This window comes from Hyla sarda, chromosome 1 (assembly GCF_029499605.1).
Source record: "Hyla sarda isolate aHylSar1 chromosome 1, aHylSar1.hap1, whole genome shotgun sequence".
Classification (NCBI taxonomy): domain Eukaryota; kingdom Metazoa; phylum Chordata; class Amphibia; order Anura; family Hylidae; genus Hyla; species Hyla sarda.
In genome coordinates this window covers 265,699,224-265,724,911 of record NC_079189.1, presented here as the reverse complement: position 1 = coordinate 265,724,911, position 25,688 = coordinate 265,699,224, and the positions used below count along the sequence as shown (strand labels likewise).

Below are 25,688 nucleotides of genomic sequence, written 5' to 3'. Positions count from 1 at the left end.
AATACATATCAGGTGTCATTTTTACCGAAAAATGTACTACGTAGAAACGGAAGCCCCCAAAAGTTACAAAACAGCGTTTTTTTTTTTCAATTTTGTCGCACAATGATTTTTTTTCCCGCTTCACCGTAGATTTTTGGGCAAAATGACTGACGTAATTACAAAGTAGAATTGGTGGCGCAAAAAATAAGCCATCATATGGATTTTTAGGTGTAAATTTGAAAGAGTTATGATTTTTTAAAGGCAAGGAGCAAAAAACGAAAATGCAAAAACGGAAAAACCTCCGGTCCTTAAGGGGTTAAAAACTTGATATAAAAATAGGAGGACCTGCAAATAATTAATATTTTCTTCTAGTGAATTAATTTGTTCGCCTCATTTAGGCCATGTGGCTGCAAACAATGAAGACTATAAATCCAAAACATCTCTTTTTTTTGGATAAAACCCTCAAATCTGTTATGCACATGCTGTGAGATGTAATCGATTGGTATAATAGAAATAATATTGTCAGTTTCTTCCTCTTTATGTGCTACAGCGATGTGTCGGGAGAGACTGTGAAGCATGAATCTTTTTATAATATTACTGCGGTGTTGGTTAAGCCGACAGTGTAATCTATGTGTAGTACGACGTACATACTGCTGGCCACATTTGCAGTTGATTAAATGGGCACTGTCACCAACTTTATTTTTTGATATGTTGTAGTTAGAGATGAGCGAACTTCTCGGCTCGGCAGTTGATGACTTATCCTGCATAAATTAGTTCAGCTTTCAGGTGCTCCGGTGGGCTGGAAAAGGTGGATACAGTCCTAGGAAAGAGTCTCCTAGGACGGTATCCACCTTTTCCAGCCCACCGGAGCACCTGAAAGCTGAACTAATTTATGCAGGATAAGTCATCAACTGCCGAGCCGAGAAGTTCGTGACGAATCGAATTTACTGTAAGTTCGCTCATCTCTAGTTGTAGTACTTATGTACTACAACATATCTCTAATATACTTTTATTTTTTTTTTTTATTAAAATTGTTTAATTTACATTTGAAAACCGGCCACTAGGGGTCTCCCTCCTAGTGGCCGGCTGCAGCCTGGCGTGACGTCACGCCCGAAAAAGGACTGATGCGGCCGAGCATCGGTCCTTTTTCATTCAGCCTGCGCTCGCTCCCTGCCTGTCAATCAGGCACGCCCGCTGCCGGACTCTGCAGTAAGTGCAATGGGGGGGGTTGTGATGAGGGAATGGGGTATGGCGCGGGGGGGGGGGGGGGAGGGAGACGGAGGGGACGGGCTAGCGCCGCATGTAACTAATAGTTTATCTACACAGGGTGCCTCCAGCTGTTTCAATACTACAACTCCCAGCATGCCCTGAGAGCCAATAGATGTCAGGGCAAGCTGGGAGTTGTAGTGATGAAACAGCTGGAGGCACCCTGTGTAGGTGAACTAAGGGCGGAAGTCCCCCCCAGCAGGCATCAGTGACGTGGTGCCTGCTGGGGAAGTCCACCTGGTAGTGAGCACACTATCAGGCAGACAAAAATCATTTTTAATATAGTAAAAATAAAAATTAAAAGCAGGGAGGGGGTTAGGGATAGATTGGCAATAGGCAGGGACAGAAAAAAAAAATAGGATGGTGGGAGCTACCCTTTAAATATATTATGTAGGAGGACTGGCAAGACATGTTGTATTTTATGGGAAAAATTCACCTGTATGTGTACTAGAGAAACTGGTTTTGGTGTCTTCTATTGTTTGGCACCATCTACATCTCGGGTGATTGCCCTTGAAAACTAATTTTTTCACACTAGAAGGAGGGGTGTTACTCTAGATATGTTTTTTTGTTTGTTTCTTAATCCGACTAGGCGCTATGATATTTTGTAAAGAAGGCGCTCTACGAAAGGTGAGACCGGGCTTAGAGGGCAAGATCTTTTTAAGGTAGGGATCGGATATTAGAATGTTCCAATATTTTTAGTTAGGACGTTTCTTATTTTTTTGTGTCCCCCTGAGTAAGTCGTAACAAAGTTTGTTATACATTTTTGGTTGTTCTCATTTCTTTCCTTTTTATTCCTAATTTCTTTTTTCTTCTTTGCAGGTTTGTCAATGTCACCCCCAAGTTTCTGACAGCATATCTCGTGGTGAGTAGTAGAAAGGCATTCTTCTTGTGTCAGCATGGAGGCTTTTGTAAGAGCATCTTCCACTAATTGTTTGGGTGTTTTCAATAAAAGGTAATTCTAAAATTGCCGCTTGGGAGAGAAATGTTGAGTCTTTTGTACAGTTTTTCCTGATTCTACGGAATTGATCGTATGGCACGTTCTCACGCCATTTCCGATAGTTGCCACTGAGAAGCGGGACATAGCTATACGAATCGATGGGTTTAAAATAAGTAGCAGTAATTATCTAGTTACCTTCGTGCGACATAAAAAGGTCAAGGAATTCTATAGATCTTGTAGAATATTTTGGGGTTAGAGTTATGCCCCAATTACTTGAATTAATGTCTTGAATTAAAATGTCGATTTCATTAATATCCCCATCAATATAGCGTTTATAGATGATACGTTTTTTTGAAACAGTGGGTGGCAGGTGATAAAATGCTCTTCAAACCTTCCCATAAAAAGATTTGCATAAGAAGGGGCCACCCGTGTCCCCATAGCTGTACCCTTTATCTGTTTAAAAGTAACTCCATTGTAAGTAAAAAAAAATATTTTCTAAAATTAATTGTAAACATCGTACTAGAAAATCTAATTGTGCAGTTGGAATCTGAGGATCCTTGGCCATAAAAGTGCATGTGCTTTGGATACCCAGAGATTGTTTAATATTACTATAAAGTGCTGTAACATCTAACGTGACAAATGCCATTTTATTTTGCAAAGAAATGTCTTTTAAAATGCTGATTAGTGCGTCAGAATTTTTTTTAATTGGGTAGACACTGTACATAAGGCTGTAAAATCTTGTCCAGGTACTGAGAAATGTTGCATGTAGCGCTGTTGATCCCTGAGATGATGGGACGTCCCGGGGGATGGTGTTCATCTTTATGGACCTTGGGCAAATGATAATAAAATGGAATAGAAGGATTGGGGACAAATAAAAACTTTTCTTCTTTTTTTGTTAAAAGCTGTTGAGATAGACCTTCATTTAAAAATGATAAAATCTTTCTTTGAAGTACTGGAAAGGGGTCTACTACAACTTGTTCGTAATAGTCAGTGTCGCCTACTATTTTCCATGCTTCGCTGTCATAATCATCCTATTGTTGAATCACAATGCCGCCCCCTTTGTCCGCGGGGCAGATCACGATTTCTTTGTTGTTGTTTTTTAAGGCTGTTAAGTGCTTAAGGCTGTTAAGTGCATCTCGTTCCTGCTTATTAAGATATCCTTCACTTGAAGTATTGGAAAAAGTATCTGGAAAATTCCTAAATTCACCTGCAACTAGGTCATGGAAAGTTTTCAAACAGTGTCCTTGACTGGCCGTGGGATAAAATTTAGATTTTTAGTCTTACATCAGGATGTATACCTAGTGGAGTGTTCTCTACTGGTGCTATTTTTTCGGTTAGATTAGGTAGTGAGAAGTGGCGCTGTAGTGTCAAACATCTAGTGAAATTGTGCAAATCGAGATATAGATCAAATTTTTTAAAATTGTAATAGGGACAATAGGATAGTCCCTTTTGCAAAAGGGACAGCTCACCTTGATTTGATTTATGTCTAGAAAGATTAAAAATCTTTATTGTGGACAGTTTAAGTCCTAATTGTTCGTTGACAGTTGTACCATTATTGTCACGATTCGGCAGGCTGGATGTGGATATTCTGTGTCAGCGAGGGATTGGCGTGGACCGTGTCGGTGGACCGGTTCTAAGTTGCTACTGGTTTTCACCAGAGCCCGCCGCAAAGCGGGATGGTCTTGCTGCGGCGGTAGCAACCAGGTCGTATCCACCGGCAACGGCTCAACTTGGCTGACTGCTGAGAAGGCGTGGGACAGAAGGACTAGACAGAGGCAAGGTCAGACGTAGCAGAAGGTCGGGGCAGGCGGCCAGGTTCGTAGTCAATGAGGATAGCAGGAGATCTGGAACACAGGCTTTGGACAATACTAAACGCTTTCACTGGCACAAGGCAACAAGATCCGGCAAGGAAGTGCAGGGGAAGTGAGGTAATATAGCCAGGGAGCAGGTGGAAGCTAATTAGGTTGATTGGGCCAGGCACCAATCATTGGTGCACTGGCCCTTTAAATCTTAGAGAGCTGGCGCGCGCGCGCCCTAAGGAGCGGAGCCGCGCACGCCAGGACATGACAGCCGGGGGCCGGGACAGGTGAGTGACTTGGGATGCGATTCGCGAGCGGGCGCGTCCCGCTATGCGAATCGCATCCCCGCCGGCAGTGTCAGTGCAGCGCTCCCGGTCAGCGGGTGTGACCGGGACGCTGCAGAGCGAGGAACGCCGCGAGCGCTCCGGGGAGGAGCAGGGACCCGGAGCGCTCGGCGTAACAATTATAAGGATCTTACTGAATAGCTAAATTTGCAGTCGTAGTAGACCCCTTTCCAGTACTTCAAAGAAAGATTTTATCATTTTTAAATGAAGGTCTCTCTCAACAGCTTTTAACAAAAAAGAAAAAAAGTTTTTATTTGCCCCCAATCCTTCTATTCCGTTTTATTATCATTTGCCCAAGGTCCATAAAGATGAGCAACATCCCCCGGGACGTCCCATCATCTCAGGTATCAACAATGCTACATGCAACATTTCTCAGTACCTGGACATGATTTTACTGCCTTATGTACAGTGTCTACCCAGCTATTTAAAAAATTCTGACGCACTAATCAGCATTTTAAAAGACATTTCTTGGGAAAATAATATGGCATTTGTCACTTTAGATGTTACAGCACTTTATAGTAATATTAAACATTCTCTGGGTATCCAAAGCACACGCACTTTTATGGCCAAGGATCCTCAGATTCCAACTGCACAATTAGATTTTCTAGTACAATGTTTACAATTAATTTTAGAATTTTTTTTTTTTTTTTACTTACAATGGGGTTACTTTTAAACAGATAAAGGGTACAGCTATGGGAACCCGGGTGGCCCCTTCTTATGCAAATCTTTTTATGGGGAGGTTTGAAGAGCATTTTATCACCTGCCACCCACTGTTTCAAAAAAACGTAGTCCTCTATAAACGCTATATTGATGACCTGTTTTTAATATGGAAGGGGGATATTAATGAAATCGACATTTTAATTCAAGACATTAATTCAAATAGTTGGGGCATAACTCTAACCCCAAAATATTCTACAACATCTATAGAATTCCTTGACCTTTTTATTTCGCACAAAGGTAACAAGATAATTGCTGCTACTTATTTTAAACCCGTCGATTTGAATAGCTATGTCCTGTTTCTCAGTGGCCACTATCGGAAATGGCGTGAGAACGTGCCATACGGTCAATTCCGTTGAATCAGGAAAAACTGGACAAAAGACTCAACATTCCTCTCCCAAGCGGCAATTTTAAAATTACGTTTTATTGAAAAAGGATACCCCAAACAATTAGTGGAAGATGCCCTTACAAAAGCCACCATGCTGACACAAGAAGAATGCCTTTCTACTACTCACCCCGAGATATGCTGTCAGAAACTTGGGGGTGACATTGACAAACCTGCAAAGAAGAAATAAGAAATTAGGAATAAAAAGGAAAGAAATGAGAGCAACCAAAAATGTATTACAAACATCGTTACGGCTTACTCAGGGGCACACAAAAAAATAAGAAACGTCCTAACTAAGTTTTGGAACATTCTAATATCCGATCCCTACCTTAAAAAGATCTTGCCCTCTTAGCCCGGTCTCACCTTTCGTAGAGCGCCTTCTTTACAAAATATCATAGCACCTAGTCGGATTAAGAAACAAACAAAAAAACATCTAGAGTAACACCCCTCCTTCTAGTCTGAAAAAAGGAGTTTTCAAGTGCAATCACCCGAGATGTAGATGGTGTGAAACCATAGAAGACACCAAAATCAGTTTCTCTAGTACACATACAGGTGAATTTTTTCCCATAAAATACAACATGTCTTGCCAGTCCTCCTACATAATATATTTAATCAACTGCAAATGCGGCCAGCAGTATGTACGTCGTACTACTCATAAATTACCCTGTCGGCTTAACCAACACCGCAATAATATTAAAAAAAGATTCATGCTTCACAGTCTTTCCCGACACATCGTTGGAGCACATAAAGAGGAATAAACTGACAATATTATTTCTATTATACCAATCGATTACATCTCACCGCATGTACATAACAGATTTGAGGTTTTATCCAAAAAAGAGATGTTTTGGATTTATAGTCATTCATTGTTTGCAGCCACATGGCCTAAATGAGGCGACCGAATTAATTCACTAGAAGAAAATATTAATTATTTGCAGGTCCTCCTATTTTTATATCGAGTTTTTAACCCCTTAAGGACCCGGGGGTTTTCCGCTTTTGCATTTTCGTTTTTTCCTTCTTACCTTCAAAAAATCATAACTCTTTAAATTTTTCACCTAAAAATCCATATAATGGCTTATTTTTTGAGCCACCATTCTACTTTGTAATGACATCAGTCATTTTACCCAAAATTTACGGTGAAACGGAAAAAAAAATCTTTGTGAGACAAAATTGAAAAAAAAACCCGCCATTTTGTAAATTTTGGGGGCTTCCGTCTCTACACAGTACATTTTTCGGTAAAAATTACATCTTCTCTTTATTCTGTAGGTCCATACGGTTAAAATGACACCCTACTTATGTAGGTTTGATTTTGTCGTACTTCTGGAAAAAATCTAAACTACATGCAGGAAAATTTATATGTTTAAAATGGTCATCTTCTGACCCCTATAACTTTTTTATTTTTCCACCTATGGGGTTGTATGAGGGCTAATTTTTTGCGCCGTGATCTTAAGTTTTTAGCTGTACCATTTTTGCATTGATAGGACTTATTGATTGCTTTCTATTAATTTTTTCATTATATAAAAAGTGACCAAAAAGACACTATTTTGGACTTTGGAATTTTTTTGCGCGTACGCGATTGACCGTGCGGTTTAATTAACGATATATTTTTATAATTCGGACATTTCCGCACGCAGTGATACCATATATGTTTGTTTTTATTTTTGTTTACACTGTGTTTTTTTTTTATTGGAAAGGGGGGTGATTCAAACTTTTATTAGAGGAGGGGTTAAATGATCTTTATTGACTTTTTTTCCCCCACTTTTTCTTTTTGCAGTGTTATAGCTCCCATAGGGACCTATAACACTGCACACACTGATCTTTTACATTGATCACTGGTTTCTCATAGGAAACCAGTGATCAATGATTCTTCCGCTTGACTGCTCATGTCTGGATCTCAGGCACTGAGCAGTCATTCGGCAATTGGACAGCGAGGAGGCAGGTAGGGATCCTCCAGCTGTCATGTAAGCTGTTCGGGATGCCGCGATTTCGCCGCGGCGATCCCGAACAGCTCCCTGAGCTAACCGCCATGGTTTCACTTTCATTTAAGGTTAAAGGGTTAATAGCGCGCGGCACCGCGATCAATGCCGCGCGCTAAGCCACGGCTGTTGTTAGAGGCCGGCCCCGCATTATAGATCGGGAGCGGACTCAGGACGTACAGGTACGCTCTGGGTCCTTAACAGGTTAAGCAGTTTCTGCTTAGCAATCCTTTAGGAATATATTTTTGTATGTATATAGATATTTATTAATTCCTTTTATATATGTGTTTTATTAATAATATATATTTTTAGAGACATAGCATATTTAATTATGATCGTATGATGCTGCTTTTCTATCTATCTTATCTTTGGTCTCCCATACCTTACCTGACCATGGTGATACCTGCTGCAGCCCAGTTGTGATATAGAGGAATCTTTACACGCCACGTCACAGAGTTCCCTTTTCCCATATTATAGACCTGGACTACAAATTCTGGTAGTTATATAATATACAACAACACATACGGCATATTTTAGTTTTTAGCTGATCATATTTCTTAGGAATATTGCATATACACCACATTGCTGATTGTAAAGATTTTTACTTCTGTCTATAGGCTATCAGCCCAGTTTTTTTGCCTATCCATGTTTTCATTTCAACTTGTTTTTCGCGGGTTTTTCCTCTGTATATAAGGTTGCTATGTAATGCTGTTATACCATTGGACCTGAGGAAGAGGGGGGTCTAGCCCCTCGCAATGCGTAGTCCGTCTTTTTTATTCAATAAAGCGTATCTCGTTTTATTACTTTGCCTGTCCGCATCGGTTACTTACCTCGGAGATGTATTCTCCTCCTGCCTCCACTCCAAGAAGTCCACCGTGTGAGCGCCACTGCAAGGAATCCTTTGCCTGCTCCTTCGGGACACTTTCAGCTTCCTATCACCGGTCAGAGATCTCCTCCGACACGGGACCATCTTCTGGCAGGTCCTGATTCTCTACCCTGGATATTGGGTACATGCGCTGTTAGATGTTGTACTCTGCGTACAACATCCCCAGGTTAGCATAACCTCATTAGTTTACCTATATTGGTTTCTACCGGAGTAACGGCACAAGTTGCGCTATACCTGTCTCTCCCTCTCCTCTCTTTTTATTTTGCATATGCATTCTGATCATGTACATGCACTGTGATGACTCCTCCCCCTCCCTCAGTCTGCTGACTCACTGCTCTGGGGAGCAAGACTGGCAGCCCTTCTCTGAAATCCTTTCCTCTCTGGATTTATACTGTACACACACACACACACACACACAAAATAATTATTGAAGATTGCCTTACCCAACCACCAAAGACAATATGGTGAGTGTATAACTTACTTGTTCCTATGTCATACATGTGTGTCATCTTTAGGCAAGTCCTGTAATGCTTGGACTGGTAGTTTTAGAATTGTTGGAGGTACAGTGTTTGGATAACTCTTTTTTTTTGCAGCAGTATTTTTGCAAGCTGTGTGCCTACAGCTTTTACAAAACGACAACTCCTGGCATGCCCAGACATCCTTTGACTGTCCAGGCATACTTGGAGTTATACTTACATGTTTGGTAAAACTGTGTTATTGCAGTATTGCTGCAAGCTGTGCTCCTCCAGCAGCCTTGTCAATCAGCCATCTCGTGTCCATGACCCTTGGATACACTCATGCTGCTGTGGGACTCATCTCAGTGTCCCAGGAGGTATGGGTGGTGGGATTTTTGGAGGCAGTTTTCTTTAATCAAAACATTGTTTTTAAAGAAGTATTTTAGAAAAATTATTGTTTTGCAAAGATGTACAACATATAAATTTTTTTTATATCTGGCAGTGCCCATTTAAGGTCAAAATGGGCTTCGTCCTTAAGGGGTTAAAATTGCCCTATTTTGACCACCTATAACTTTTCTATATACAGGGCTGTATGAAGGCTCATTTTTTGTGCCGTGATCTGTAGTTTTTATCTGTACCACTTTGTATTAAACTTTTTAGGAATGTGATGTAACCAAAAGGCAGCAATTTTTGACTTTTTTTTATTTAACCCCTTAAGGACACAGCTCATTTTCACCTTAAGGACGCAGGCCTTTTTTGCAAATCTGACCACTGTCACTTTAAGCATTAATAACTCTGGGATGCTTTCACCTTTCATTCTGATTCCGAGATTGTTTTTTCGTGACATATTCTACTTTATGTTAGTGGTAAAATTTTGTCGATACTTGGATAATTTCTTGGTGAAAAATTCCAAAATTTCATGAAAAATTAGAACATTTTGCATTTTTTTTAACTTTGAAACTCTCTCCTTATAAGGAAAACGGAAATCCCAAATAAATTATATATTGATTCACATATACAATATGTCTATTTTGTGTTTGCATCATTAAGTTGACATGTTATTGGTAAGCAGGAAACTTACTGTAAACCTGCCCGTGTTAATGTACCCTGTACATTCACATGGGGGGTGGGGGGGCAAACCTCCAGCTGTTTCAAAACTACTTTTGCAACAGCTGGAGGCACACTGGTTGGAAAACCTTCAGTTAGGTTCTGTTACCTAATTCAGTATTTTCCAACCAGGGTGCCTCCAGCTGTTGCAAAACTACAACTCCCAGCATGTACTGATTGCCGAAGGGCATGCTGGGAGATGTAGTTATGCAACAGCTGGCGGCACGCAACTACAACTCCCAGCATGCCGAGACAGCTGTTTGGGCATGCTGGGATTTGCAGTTTTGCAACATCTGGAGGGCTACAGTTTAGAGACTACTGCACACTGATCTCCAAACTGTGGCCCTCCAGATGTTGCAAAACTACAAATCCCACCATGCCCAGACAGCAATTGGCTGTCTGGGCATGCTGGGAGATGTAGTTTTGCAACAGCTGGAGGCACACAACTACAACTCCTAGCATGCCCAGACAGCCGTTTGCGGCCGGGCATGCTGGGAGTTGTAGTTTTGCAACATCTGGAGAACCACTGTTTGGAGACCACTGGGTAGTGGTCTCCAAACTGTGATCCTCCAGATCTTGCAAAACTACAACTCCTGGCATGCCCAGACAGGCATTGGCTGTCTGAGCATGCTGGGAGTTGTAGTTTTGCAACATCTGAAGGATCACAGTTTGGCGACCACTACACAGTGGTCTCCTAACAGTGGTTCTCCAGATGTTGCAAAACTACAACTCCCAGGATGTCCAGACAGTCTGGGCATGCTGGGAGTTGTAGTTTTGCAACATCTGGAGGATCACAGTTTGGCGACCACTACACAGTGGTCTCCAAACAGTGGTCCTCCAGATGTTGCTAAACTACAACTCCCAGCAGGCCCAGACAGCCAATGCCTGTCTGGGCATGCCGGGAGTTGTAGTTTTGCAACATCTGGAGCATCGCTCACCGGCCAGTCAGATCCCACCGTAGCCTGCAGGATCCGCCACCGGGTAAGGACTTATTCCCTCTGTGCCCCGCTCTCCCCGGACTTCCACATGTTGGCGGAGGTCTGGCAATGGCGGGTGCGTGGCGATGGCGGGGGCACTTACCCCCGCCATCGACGCGGCCAGACCTCCGGATCGCCGCTGCCGGACACCCGGATCGCCGCGCATCAAATGCCCGCCCCCCCCGCCGACCACCCCCCGCCGACCCTACACTCCCGATCACTGATCGGGTTAATCAAATTGGGTCCCAGGGTGTCGGGCGGGAGTGGTCTCCTGCCGGACACCCCGGGACTTTAGCTAATTAACCCAATCAGCGCCGCGGGAGCGTGCACAATGAACGCCGCCTTTATATGGCGGAATGCGCGAAGGTATCGCGTTATCCGCCGTATAAATGCGGCGTCCACCGCGACGGGGGTTTAGCTGAACTTCTCACCTGTCGGAGACAACCGGAGGTGAAAAGTTCAGCCCCCGGGATGCAGCAGCAGCTGCAATTATGTGAATGACGGGTATACCCGTCGCTCTGTGCAAATGCGCTTCAGCATCCGATGGGTATACCTGTCATTCTGCGTTAAGGGGTTAATGTTTACGCTGTTCACTAGGAAATCATTAGCGCTATATTTTGATAGTTTGGACATTTACGCATGTGCTGACAACAAATATGTTATTTATTATATTATATTATTTTACACTTTCATGGGATAAATTGTTTTTTTATTTGGGAGGGGTTTATTCACTTTCCTTTTTTTTTTTTTTTTGTCTGCATAGGGGATTATTTATATCAATCATTAGATTGCTAATACTGATCATTGCTATTAGATTGCTAATTCTGTCCAGTACTGTAAAACTAAAATAGAGAAACAAACATCCACCATTTGCATTTTGATCTACTTGCTTCTCAGCATAAATTCAAAAACTAACAGGTTGTTAGTATATAATTTATCAAAAAGTACAAGCCCACTCGCCACGTCAAGGCCACCTAGTCAGAATGGGTCCCTAACCTAATGTAGCAAACAAATTCTATCTGCGCCAAAAATGGGATGAATGCTGACCCTTTACTTGTATTGTTGGTCCCTAACCTAACACTGGCAGAGTGCCGGGCAGCGACCACCGCCCCTGCGACACCAAGCCCAAAGGGGGAATGACTCGGTGACCAGGCAGCCCCACTGCTGCCTGTCCAAGCCCCCGGCTACGGGCCACACCATCCCACAGACCGAGCATCTCAATAACAATGGCTGCCACAGAACACCCACAATGCTAGGAGGAAAGCCAAATGCAATTTCCTGCTAATTAAAAACACCTGGGCCGAATGGGTGGCTATGAAAGAGTTCAGTACTGATCTACTTCTCTGGTCTGCTAGAAGGCACTGTGAGAGAAGTCATGCAGCGGGTGATTAGATGAGCAATGAGAGCCACCACAGATGCAGTGATCAGTACTGATCACAGAATATCGGGGGTTAATGGCGGACATCACTGTGATCCCTCATGTCAGCCATTACTGGTGGGTCCCTCCTCGCATGAAGAGAGCGCAGCTCCTGCGCTCCGTTCTTGTACAGGACGTAAATGTATTTCCTGGTGCATTGACCCCTTAAGGACCCCTCATCCTTAAGTCCAAGGACACAAGAGCGTACCTGTACACCCTTCGTCCTAGAGGGGTTAAACATACTTATTTTGTATTTAACCCCTTGGGACCAAGCCCATTTTGGCCTTAAGGATCCAGCCAATTTTTGTTTTTGCACTTTCGTTTTTTCCTCATCCCCTTCTACAAATTATAATGCTTTCAATTTGGACCAGCAGACCCAAATAAGGGCCTATTTTTTGTGTCACCAATTGTACTTTGTAATAACATCACTTATTTTATAACATAATCTGTGGCAAAGCAAAATTATTTGTCGGGTGAAATTAGAAACAGAAAACAGCATTTTATAAATTTTGTGATACCCAATTTATGTAGGTTTTATTTTATTTTACTACTTTAAAAAAATTATAACTACATGCACCAAAATTTGTATGTTTAAAATTGTCATATTCTGAACCCTATAGCTTTTTTATTTTTCTGCATATAGGGCTATGCGAGGGCTTATTTTTTGTGCCGTGGTCTGTAGTTTTTATCGGTACTATATTTGTTTGGATGGGACTTTTTGATCGCTTTTTATACATTTTTTATGGTATATGAAGTGACCTAAAATACACATTTTTGGACTATGTTTTCACGTGTACATCATCGACTGTACGGTTTAGCTTACCTTATATTTTAATTGTTCGGACATTTATGCAGGCAGCGGTACCACATATGATCATTTTTATTATATTATTTTATTTAAAAAATGGGTAAAGGGGAGTGATTCACACTTTTATTATGGAAGGGGTTAGTTCACTTTTATAAACTTTTTTAACACTTTATTTATTTTTAGCTCCCATAGGGGGCTATACCATGCAATCTTTTAATTGCATATACTGTTCAGTGCTATGCCATAGCATAGCATTGATCAGTGTTATCGGTGCTCTACTGCTCCAGCCTGCAGGCTTGCCTGGGAGCATCAGACCACCGATTGGACTGCAAGGAGACAGGTAACGGCCCGTACTCTCAGCAGATCAGGACATTGTGGTTTCACCAGGATGGTCCCGATCAGCTTCGCTGAACTGACGAGATACTTTTATTCTCGGTTTAGACACCGCAATCAACTTTGATTGAGGCGTTGAAAGGGGTTGATGCCAGGCATAGGCCCGATCAGCGGTTCCCTGCTGATAGCAGTCGGGACCCTCCGGTTTTGAAGCGTGCTCATCTTGTGAGCATGCTTCAAACCCTGGTAACGGGACTGTGTCCTTAAAGTGTACCTGTCATCAATAAAAACCTTTTATATAATGTAGATAATACCATCATATGTATATTTTTTATGTACATTGATTAACCTGTTCAGGACCACGGGCGTACAGGTACGTCCTGACACCCTGGGTCTTAAGGACCAAGGACTTATATGTACGTCCGTGGGAATTTCGATCCCTGCTGCGTAAATGCCCAGGGGGGGTCATCAGACCCCCCCATGTCGGCGATCGGTGCAAATCGCAAGTGAATTCACACTTGCAATTCCGGGTCATTACCGGTCTATGGTGACCCGGAATATAAGGGGGATCGCGGTTGTCTAAGACACCTACGATCTCCCTGAAGGGATAGGAGTGAGGTGGCAGGGGTGCCACCCCTCCTGTCCCTGCTATTCGGCGTCTAGAAGCGACGTCCAATAGCAGATCAGGGAAGGGGGGGTTAACTTTTATTTTTCCCGTTCTGCCCACCCACAATAGGCGGGGCAGAACGGGGAAATGACAGAGGACCGGCGTCGAAGTCCACTTACCCTTCGGGCGAGGCTGCGGGCGACGATCGGTGTCGGAGATCGGCGGGCGGCATGTCGTGCAGCTGGCTCCCTGGATCCGACGGAAGCCGGTAAGTTGCCTAAAAACATCTGGAGGGCTACAGTCTGAGACCACTATACAGTGGTCTCTTCACTGTTGCCCTCCAAATGTTGCAAAACTACAACTCCCAGCATGCCCAAACAGCTGTCATGCTGGGATTTGTAACAGCTGGAGGGCTACAGTTTGGATATCACTGTGCAGTGAACTGTGGCCCTCTAGATCTTGCAAAACTACAACTCCCAGCATGCCCACATAGCAGTTTGCTATCTGGGCATGCTGGGATTTGTAGTTTTGCAACATCTGGAGGGTCACAGTTTGGAGATCACTGTGCACTGGTTTCTAAACTGTAGCCCTCCAGATGTTGCAAAACTGCAAATCCCAGCATGCCCAAACAGCTGTCTCGCCATGCTGGGAGTTGTATTTGCGTACCTCCAGCTATTGCATAATTACATCTCCCAGCATGCACTTCGGCGATCAGTACATGCTGGGAGTTGTAGTTTTACAACAGCTGGAGGCACACTGGTTGAAAAATACTGAGTTAGGTAACAGAACCTAACTGAAGGTTTTCCAGCGAGTGTGCCTCCAGCTGTTCCAAAAGTACAACTCCCAGCATGCACGGTCTGTCAGTACATGCTGAGATTTGTAGTTTCGTAACAGCTGGAGGTTTGGCCGCCCCCATGTGAATGTACAGGGTACATTCACACGGGCAGGTTTACAGTAAGTTTCTACACTAACACATAATAAAGGGTAAAACACTACATATACACCCCTTACACTCCAATAAAAATGAAAAACGTTTTGTACAGCAGTGTTTCCAAAACAGAGCCTCCAGCTGTTGCAAAACAACAACTCCCAGCATTTCCGAACAGCCACTGACGGAGTTTAGCAACAGCTGGAGGCACCCTGTTTGTGAATTACTGGCTAGAATACCCCTATGTCCACCCCTATGCAATCCCTAATTTAGTCCTCAAATGCGCACGGCGCTCTCTCACTTCGGAGCCCTGTCGTATTTCAAGGAAACAGTTTAGTGCCACATTTGGTGTATTTCCGTACTCGGGAGAAATTGCACTACAAATTATGGGGGGCTTTTTCTCCTTTTACCCCTTTACTTTTTATTTTCACAAGAGGTAAAAGGGGAAAAAAAGACCCCCGAAATTTGTATTTGAATACAGAAATACCCCATATGTGTAAAATGCTCTGTGGGCGTACAACAAGGCTCAGGAGTGAGAGCGCACCATGTACATTTGAGGCCTAAATTGGTGATTTGCACAGGGGTGGCTGATTTTACAGCGGTTCTGAAATAAACGGCAAAAAATAAATACCCACATGTGACCCCATTTTGGAAACTACACCCCTCATGTAATGTAATAAGGGGTACAGTGAGCATTTACGCCCCACTGGTGTCTGACAGATTTTTGGAACAGTGGTCCGTGAAAATGAAAAATTTAATTTTTCATTTGCTTAGCCCACTGTTTCAAAAATCTGTCAAACGCAAGTGGAATGTAAATACTCACTGCACTCCTTATTAAATTCTGTGAGGGGTGTAGTTTCCAAAATTGGGTCACATGTGGGGGGTCCACTGTTCTGGCACCATGGGGGGCTTTGTAAACGCACTTGGCCCCTGACTTCCATTCCAAACAAATTCCCTTTCCAAAAGCTCAATGGCGCTCCTTCTCTTCTGAGCATTGTAGTGCGCCAGCAGAGCACTTGACGTCCACACATGGGGTATTTCCATACTCATAAGAAATGGGGTTACACATTTTGGGGGTAATTTTCTCCTATTACCCCTTGTAAAAATGTAAAATTTCGGGAAAAAACAGCATTTTAGTGTAAAATTATTTTTTTTCATTTACACATCCAACTTTAACAAAAAGTCGTGAAATACCTGTGAGGTTTAGTTTCCAAAATGGTATGCTATGTGGGGGGGTTTTCTGCTGTTCTGGCACCATAGGGGCTTCCTAAATGTGACATGCCCCCAAAAACCATTTTAGATAAACTCACTCTCCAAAATCCCATTGTCGCTCCTTCCCTTCTGAGCCCTCTACTGCGCCCGCCGAACACTTGACATACACATATGAGGTATTTCCTTACTCGAGAGAAATTGGGTTACAAATTTTGAGAGGGTCTACAAGAACTTGCAAGTGTAAAAAATTAAGATTTTGAATTTTCTCCTTTATTTTGCCGTTATTCCTGTGAAACACCTAAAGGGTTAACACACTTACTGAATGTCATTTTGAATACTTTGATGGGTGCAGTTTTTATAATGGGGTAATGTGTGGCGTATTTCTAATAGGAAGGCCCTTCAAATCCACTTCAAACCTGAACTGGTCCATGAAAAATTCCGATTTTGAAAATTTTGTGAAAAATTGGAAAATTGCTGCTGAACTTTGAAGCCCTCTGATGTTTTCCAAAAGTAAAAACATGTCAACGTTATGATGCAAACATAAAGTTGACATATTGTATTTGTGAATCAAAATATAATTTATGTGGAATGTCTATTTTCCTTACAAGCAGAGAGCTTCAAAGTTAGAAAAATGCAAAATTTTCTATTTTTTCATCAAATTTTGGAATTTTTCACCAAGAAATGATGCAAGTATCGACAAAATTTTGCCACTAACATAAAGTAGAATTATGTGTCAGGGTCCGGACTAGCGGCTGGTGAAGACACTGGAGGTGGATCCCCTGTACCAGAGAGGCGATGACGCGGGCCGTACTGGGAAATCGGTTCTAAGCAGTTACTGGTGTTCACCAGAGCCCGCCGCAAAGCAGGATGGACTTGCTGCGGCAGTAACTACCAGGTCGTGTTCCCCAGTAGCGACTCGACCTCTCTGGCAGCTGAGACTGGCGCGGTACACAAGGACTAGACAGAGGCGAGGTCAGACGTAGCAGAAGGTCAGGGCAGGCAGCGAGGTTCGTAGTCAGGGGCAACAGCAGAAGGTCAAGGTACAAAGGCTTGGGACACACTAAACGCTTTCTCAGGGCACAAGGCAACAAGATCCGGCAAGGACAGGAAGGAGAAGTGGGTTTTTAAAGGGCACTGGCCCTTTAAATTTCATAGAGCTGGCGCGCGTGCACCCTAGAGAGCAGGGCCGCGCGCATCGGGAGGGCAGTGAAGGAGGACGTGGTGGGTGAGAGACACGGGATGCGATCCGAGAGTGGGCACGTCCCGCACCTCGGATCGCGTCATCTCCGAGAACATGGAAGCAGGGCTCGCGGTCAGCGGTGCCGACCGGAGCGCTGCATACAGAAGCACGCCGCGAGCGCTCCGTGGAAGCAGCGGGACCCGGAGCGCTCGGCGTGACAGTACCCCCCCCCCCCCCCCTTGCGTCTCCCCCTCTTCTTGGAACCAAGGAATCAGTAGATGAGTGCTTTGTCTAGAACATTGTCCTCTGGCTTCCAAGACCTCTCTTCGGGGCCACAATTCTCCCAATCAACAAGACATTTTTTTTACCTCTGACAATCTTTGAAGCGAGAATTTCTTTAACCGAGAAGACGTCAGAGGAGCCAGAGACAGGAGCAGGAACGGTGACCTTGGGAGAAAAGCGGTTAAGAATGAGAGGCTTGAGAAGGGAAACATGAAAGGAGTTAGGAATACGAAGAGAAGGAGGAAGATGAAGCTTGTAAGAGACAGGGTTGATTTGACTTTTGACCCTAAATGGCCCGAGGTAACGTGGACCCAGCTTGTAGCTAGAGACACGGAACCGAATATATTTGGCAGAGAGCCACACTTTATCACCAGGGGCAAAGACAGGAGGAATTCTTCTCTTCTTGTCCGCATGTTTCTTCATACGAGAGGAGGCCAGCGAGAGTGACTTTTGAGTCTCCTTCCAAATAGAGGAAAAGTCCCGGGTCAAATCATCTACGGCAGGGACTCCAAATGAAGTGGGGATAGGGAGGGGGGGAAGTGGGTGACGGCCGTACACCACAAAGAATGGAGACTTGGCGGATGACTCAAAGTATTTGAAATTGTACGAGAATTCGGCCCAGGGTAACAGGTCAACCCAATCATCTTGGCGGGAGGAGACAAAATGTCCCAGGTAGTCACCAAGGATTTGGCTTATTCTCTCCACTTGTCCATTAGATTGCGGGTGGTAGGCGGAGGAAAAATTCAATTTAATCTTTAATTGGGTGCAGAGTGCTCTCCAGAATTTCGAGACGAATTGAACGCCTCTATCGGAGACGATATGCGTAGGCAGTCCGTGGAGACGAAAAATGTGCAAAACGAAATGCTTCGCCAATTGGGGCGCAGAAGGGACGCCATGGAGTGGAACGAAATGGGCCATTTTGGAGAATCGATCAATGACCACCCAAATGACAGTGTTGCCATGGGATACGGGAAGTCAGTGACGAAGTCCAGTGCTATGTGTGACCAAGGCTGTTCGGGTACTGGCAGAGGAAGAAGAAGACCCAAGGGCCTTTGGCGAGGAATTTTATCACGTGCGCAGACAGTACAGGAGCGTACAAAGTCAGTTACATCTTTTTCAAGGGAAGGCCACCAATAGTGTCTGGCAATCAACTGAGTGGATTTTTTGATTCCAGCGTGACCCGCCAAGTGGGAGGAGTGTCCCCATTTGAGAGTCCGGAGGCAAAGACGTGGAGGGACAAAGGTTTTTCCTGGAGGAACTGGTGCCAGGGAAGCCGGAGCAGCAGAGATCAGACACTCAGGGGGAACGATGTGTCGGAGAGAGGTTTCTGCCTCAGTGGCATCAGTGGAATGAGAAAGGGCATCCGCCCTGACATTCTTGTCTGCAGGACGAAAATGTATCTGGAAATTAAAGCGAGCAAAGAACAATGACCACCTGGCCTGGCGAGGATTTGCGAAGAACAATGACCACCTGGCCTGGCGAGGATTTAAGCGCTGAGTGGACTGTAGGTATGACAGATTTTTGTGGTCAGTGTAGATGGTGATCGGGTGGAGAGACCCTTCCAGGAGATGCCTCCACTCCTCGAGTGCCATTTTAATGGCCAGCAATTCTCGGTCACCAATAGCGTAATTTTTTTGAGGAGGAGAAATTGTTTAAGAAAAAAAACCGCAAGTGACGTTTTTTCCTTTAGCATTTTACTGAAGAAGAACCGCCCCGGCTCCTACTGAAGAGGCATCCACCTCGAGGAAGAATGGCTTCAGTGGATCAGGCCTAGACAAGACTGGTGCGCAGGCGAAGGTGGCCTTAAGGCGAGAAAAAGCTTCTTCCGCTTGGGGAGGCTGGATTCGCATCTTTCTTGGTCAGAGCCACAATGGAAGCCACGATGGTGGAGAAGTGGGGGATAAACTGATGGTAGTAATTAGCGAATCCGAGGAAGCGCTGGATAGAGCGAAGTCCAGAGGGGCGTGGCCAATCCAAGACTGCGGAGAGCTTATCGGGGTCCATTTGAAGGCCCTGTCCTGAGACCAGATATCCTAGGAAAGGAAGACAGGTACGTTCAAAGAGGCATTTTTCAATTTTGGCGTAGAGATGGTTAACTCGGAGGCGCTGGAGCACTTGGCGAACATGGAGGCGGTGTTCCTCTAGGTTGGAGGAGAAGATTAGAATGTCATCGAGATAGACCACCACGCAAGTATACAACAAGTCCCGGAAGATCTCATTGACAAAGTCTTGGAAGACTGCAGGGGCGTTGCAAAGACCGAATGGCATGACCAGGTATTCGAAGTGACCATCTCTAGTGTTAAAAGCAGTTTTCCACTCATCTCCTTCACGAATTCTGATGAGATTGTACGTGCCCCTGAGGTCAAGCTTGGTAAAAATCTTTGCTCCGCGCAGCCGGTCAAAGAGTTCCGAGATGAGTGGCAGAGGGTAGCGGTTCTTTATAGTGATCTTATTGAGGCCGCGGTAGTCAATACAAGGGTGTAGAGACCCATCCTTCTTGGCAACAAAGAAGAATCCTGCTCCAGCAGGAGAAGAAGACTTCCTGATGAAACCTTTTTTGAGATTCTCCTGAATATATTCTGACATGGCCTCAGTTTCCGGAGCGGAGAGAGGGTAAATCCTGCCACGGGGCGGCGTGGTCCCAGGGAGCAAGTCAATAGGGCAGTCGTAGGGCCTATGTGGTGGTAAGATCTCTGCCTGTTTTTTGCAAAAGACGTCAGAAAAGTCTTGATAGGCCTTTGGAAGGCCGAGCAAAGGAGAAACAATAGAGACTTGGCTGGTGGGAAGCGACTTAAGGCAGCGTGAGTGGCAGGAAGAGCCCCAGGATTTTATGTCCCCCGTGGTCCAGTCGAGGGTAGGAGAATGCCGCTGGAGCCAGGGTAAGCCAAGAAGGATGTCTGAGGTGCAGTTAGGCAGGACAAAGAACTCAATCCTTTCTTGATGGAGAACCCCCACGGTCATGCGTACAGGGGCCGTGCAGTAACGCGCGGTAGAATTCAGGTGTTCTCCGTTAACAGAGGAAATGTAGAAGGGCTTGACTAAACTGATAACAGGGATGTTAAACCGGTTGATGAAGGAGGCTTTTATGAAGTTTCCTGTTGAACCAGAGTCCAAGAATGCCTCTGCAGAGAAGGAGGCTTTATCAGCTGGAGAAATCCGCACTGGAATAGTCAGGCGTGGAGAGGAAGAATTTACACCCAGTGACGCCTCTCCCACGATCACTAGGTGCGAGCGTTTCCCTGACGCTGAGGACGAAGAGGACAATCCTTTAGGAAATGTTCTGAGCTCGCACAGTATAGGCATAAGTTCTCGTTCCTCCGGCGAGTCCTCTCTTGCTGGGTCAGGCGAGACCGGTCCACTTACATGGCCTCCTCAGCGGGAGGCACAGTAACAGACTGCAAAGGATGCTGGAAGAGAGGAGCCAGGCGCAGGTATCGCTTGGTGCGAACGAGATCTTTCTCCTGGGGGAGCTCCTGACGTCTCTCAATGTAGCGCATATCAATGCGGGTAGCCAGGTGGATTAGTTCAGTCAGGGAGGAGGGTATCTCTCGTGCGGCCAGACGATATGGCTGGATAAACCTTTTTTTAAAGGTTGCGCAGAGAACCTCATTGTTCCAGGCCAACTCAGAGGCCAAAGTCCGGAATTGTATGGCGTATTCGCCCACGGTAGAGTCTCCTTGGACAAGGTTCAGTAAGGCAGTTTCCGCGGATGAGGCACGGGCAGGTTCCTCAAAGACACTGCGGACTTCAGAAAAAAAGGACTGGACTGAGGCAGTGGCAGGATCGTTGCGGTCCCAAAGCGGCGTGGCCCAGGCCAAGGCCTTCCCAGAAAGTAGACTGACAACGAACGCCACCTTAGACCGTTCAGTGGGGAATTAGTCCGACAACATCTCCAAGTGCAGGGAGCATTGGGACAGGAATCCCCGGCTATTTTTAGAGTCCCCGTCAAACTTATCTGGGAGAGACATGCGGACTTTAGCAGAAGAAGCAGCAGCTCGGAGAGGAGGAGATGCTGGAGCTGGCGGTTGAGGCTGTGGAGGCAGGAGCTGTTGAATCATGGCGGTCAACTGCGACAGCTGTTGTCCTTGTTGAGCAATTTGCTGGGACTGCTGGGCAACCACGGAGGTGAGATCAGCGAGGCTTGGCAGCGGTACCTCAGCGGGATCCATGGCCGGATCTACTGTCAGGGTCCGGACTAGCGGCTGGTGAAGACACTGGAGGTGGATCCCCTGTACCAGAGAGGCGATGACGCGGGCCGTACTGGGGAATCGGTTCTAAGCAGTTACTGGTGTTCACCAGAGCCCGCCGCAAAGCAGGATGGACTTGCTGCGGCAGTAACTACCAGGTCGTGTTCCCCAGTAGCGACTCGACCTCTCTGGCAGCTGAGACTGGCGCGGTACACAAGGACTAGACCGAGACGAGGTCAGACGTAGCAGAAGGTCAGGGCAGGCAGCGAGGTTCGTAGTCAGGGGCAACAGCAGAAGGTCAAGGTACACAGGCTTGGGACACACTAAACGATTTCTCAGGGCACAAGGCAACAAGATCCGGCAAGGACAGGAAGGGGAAGTGGGTTTTTATATGTTTTGAACTGATTGGGCCAGGCACCAATTAGTGGTGCACTGGCCCTTTAAATTTCATAGAGCCGGCGCGCGCGTGCCCTAGAGAGTGGGGCCGCGCGCATCGGGAGGGCAGTGAAGGAGGACGTGGTGGGTGAGAGACACGGGACGCGATCCGAGAGTGGGCACGTCCCGCACCTCGGATCACGTCCCCTCCGATAACATGGAAGCAGCGCTCGCGGTCAGCGGTGCCGACCGGAGCGCTGCATACAGAAGCACGCCGCGAGCGCTCCGGGGAAGCAGCGGGACCCGGAGCGCTCGGCGTGACAATATGTCACGAGAAAGCAATCTCTTGAATCAGAATGAAAGGTAAAAGCATCCCAGAGTTATTAATGCTTAAAGTGAAAGTGGTCAGATGTGCAAAAAACGCTCTGGTCCTACAGTGATACTTGGCCTGGTCCTTTAGGGGTTAAAAATTGTGTATATTTTTGGGTGAAAAAATGCTGTTCCTGCAGCTGTTGTCTGTGTGTCCAAAAACAGGAAGTCAGGGTAGGACAAGCAGGGATCTGTGCAGACTCCTGGCTTGTCAATCATCCTGATGAGTGAGCCAGGAGCATGTTGTAGAGCCTCAGTGCACACTGTCCTGCTTTTTCTAACTGCACAGTACAAATATACATATAATGGTATTATCTACATTATATAAAAAGTTTTTGTTGATGACAGGTACACTTTAAGGACCGGGATGCAAGTCCATAACAGGTGAAGTACCAGGCCACCAGGACGTACATTTACACCCAATATTGTTAAAGACAACTCAGATGAGATTGCTGTCCCCTTAATAGTGTACCAAAAATGAAATTGGAACAGATTAAAGTAAGTTTCTATCTGGCTCTGATTAGTTAAAGGGGTATTCCGGCCCTAATACATCTTATCCCCTATCCAAAGGATAGGGGATAAGATGTCTGATCGCGGCGGTCCCGTCACTGCTATGGGACCCCCGCAATCTGTCATTCAGCACCCACCTTTGCGAGCTCGCCATAGCGCTGGACACGATATTCCGGCCCCGTGGTCGTCACGCTGCACACTCGGAGCCTCCAGCACTGTGGAGAGCTTGCAAAGGTGGGTGCTGAATGACAGATTGCGGGGGTTCCCAGCGTTGGGACCCCCGCGATCAGACATCTTATCCCCTATCCTTTGGATAGGGGATAAGATGTATTAGGGCCAGAGTACCCCTTTAACTATAAATATACAGGTAATACAGTCACTGTTAACAGACATTCCAGGAGAACATAAATATTCTTTGTACAATTTTATTTTTAATTAAGTAAAAACTTTTGTACCCACAAGGGAATATTTATCAAAACCTGTGTCGAAAAATTTATTATTTTTGCCCATAGCAACCAGTCAGATTGCGTCTTTTATTTTTAAAAAGGGCCTGTGAGGAAAAAAAAAAAAAAAAGCAATCTGATTGTGTACTATGGGCAACTGGTCAACTTTTTCTCTTCACAGATTTTGATAAATCTCCCTCATATTAAAGAATATCATAGCATAAACTATTTTTTCTTCTTCCCCTTAGAATCAAAGCACTACGTATTCTGCAGTACATCCTGTGGTGTAGCTATCTAACCTGCATTTTGGGATAAATGAACATGATGAGAAAAACTCTAAACTCAGACACTGAAAGCGAGCCACATACATTGCGTTCTGATCTACCTCATGGGATTTCAATATGCAAACCATCCCACCTTAGTTCTCTGTCTCTTACATCCAATCCATTACAAATCAGTCAATCGCCCACTAAAGGTTTTCTAACACAGGAACACAAGAGCCAATGCAAAATGTCAAGCGTGCAAGGTTGCAGCATGAATGGTAATTTTCTAAATGAAAAATTGCATTGTGGGTCAGTTCCTTTGGATAAATCTGATATATCAGTTACATATGAAACAAGATCTGCTTTTAATACTTTTGCTGAGACCGAGAGTTCAGGGAAAGAAATGCTTGTTTCCAAGGGGAAAAGTGATGAACAAACTGCAGAGAAAGAAAATAAAAGGTTAGCACCCACAGAAAACTCCCCTCATCCATCCAGAAATCCATTTGCTGAGTTTTCTAATGAGCCTTCTGTTGATAAAGCATTTGTTGACCGCAGCAATTCTGGGGACACTCAAAGCAACGCTTTCAGTTCTTCACAATTCGTTTCTCCACCTACAGCTGCCACCATATATGATAATCAGTCTTCCTTGAAGTTTTTCACCTTTGTCATACTGCATGTCCAAGAAGATCAAGATGAAGCTATGAGGGTATGTGAAATTCTACACAACCTTGATATTGGACAAGGTACTACTTTTTGTGAAGAATTTGAAACAGCAGGCAAAAGTCCTCTTAAATGCCTTGAAGATGCTGTAGAGAATTCTGCCTATATTGTTCTTCTGCTCACGAATGGTTTTTTGTCCAAATGGGGTGAATTTCAGACTAATACAGTTCTTATGAATTCAATTGAAGATGAAAACAAATCAGGCACTATAATTCCCTTTTTTCCAAAGTTTAAGATGCCTCAAGGTAAATTACCTTTGGCTCTTAAATCACTAACTGCATTACATGAAAAGTCCCATCTCCTAAAGACACAAGTGAAAAACACATTTAAACGTGATGTGATCAAAAGACAACAAGAACGCTGGGAAAAAGATCAGCATTTAAAAGTATCTGCTAAATGTATGGAAGATGCTAAAGGCCTAGCTAATTTTCTTGAGAAGCAACAGCATATTGCTATGGATTGTAAGGCTGTTTACGCCCATCTCTGTACTCAAATGTCATCATTCCTGTCCACTATTCCACAACAAATCCCAGGACAGGGACAAGTTATCCACATAAACAATGCACGTAATGTTCAGATAGGAGATCAAAATAGCATGAATGTTCAACAAACTACAAATGTGCCACAGATGGGACTGTCTGGGGAATGTTATCAAGAATTTGGCAAGGAATTTTAAAGCTAACTTTAGGTGCTGAAATATTGTCTACTGCAAAAATTGACATTCTTGCACACAATTAGGGTGGGTTCACACTGCATTATCAGCATCTTTATAAAATTTTCAATAATAACAAGGAATGGGTACAGAAAAAGGGGGAGGGGAAGAAAAACACACAAATAGTCACATATCAAAAATTACCAAATAAAAAAAATGATACAGATATCATCTAATAACATAAGACAATATGTGCGCTAACAATACCTTGGGAGTAACCATGTTAAAGGGGTTATCCAGGAAAAAACTTTTTTATATATATATATATATATATATATATATATATATCAACTGGCTCCAGAAAGTTAAACAGATTTGTAAATTATTTCTATTAAAAAATCTTAATCCTTTCAGCACTTATGAGCTTCTGAAGTTAAGGTTGTTCTTTTCTGTCTAAGTTCTCTCTGATGACACGTGTCTCGAGAACTGCCCAGTTTAGAAGAGGTTTGCTATGGGGATTTGCTTCTAAACTGGGCGGTTCCCGAGACACGTGTCATCAGAGAGAACTTAGACA

The 25,688-nt window shown here is 44.5% G+C and overlaps 1 protein-coding gene across 2 annotated transcripts in view; it reads left to right on the top strand.

The window, feature by feature from the left end:
• Positions 1-25,435, top strand: part of LOC130368313 (TIR domain-containing adapter molecule 1-like) — a 150,536-nt gene extending 125,101 nt beyond the window's left edge. For both annotated transcript variants that reach the window (XM_056571788.1, XM_056571798.1), the window contains exon 2: positions 23,728-25,435. In XM_056571788.1, the coding sequence (XP_056427763.1) occupies positions 23,795-25,138 (1,344 nt within the window). In that variant the 5' untranslated portion in view covers positions 23,728-23,794 and the 3' untranslated portion in view covers positions 25,139-25,435. The remainder of the gene's footprint in view (positions 1-23,727) is intronic.
• Positions 25,436-25,688: the final 253 nt, after the last annotated feature.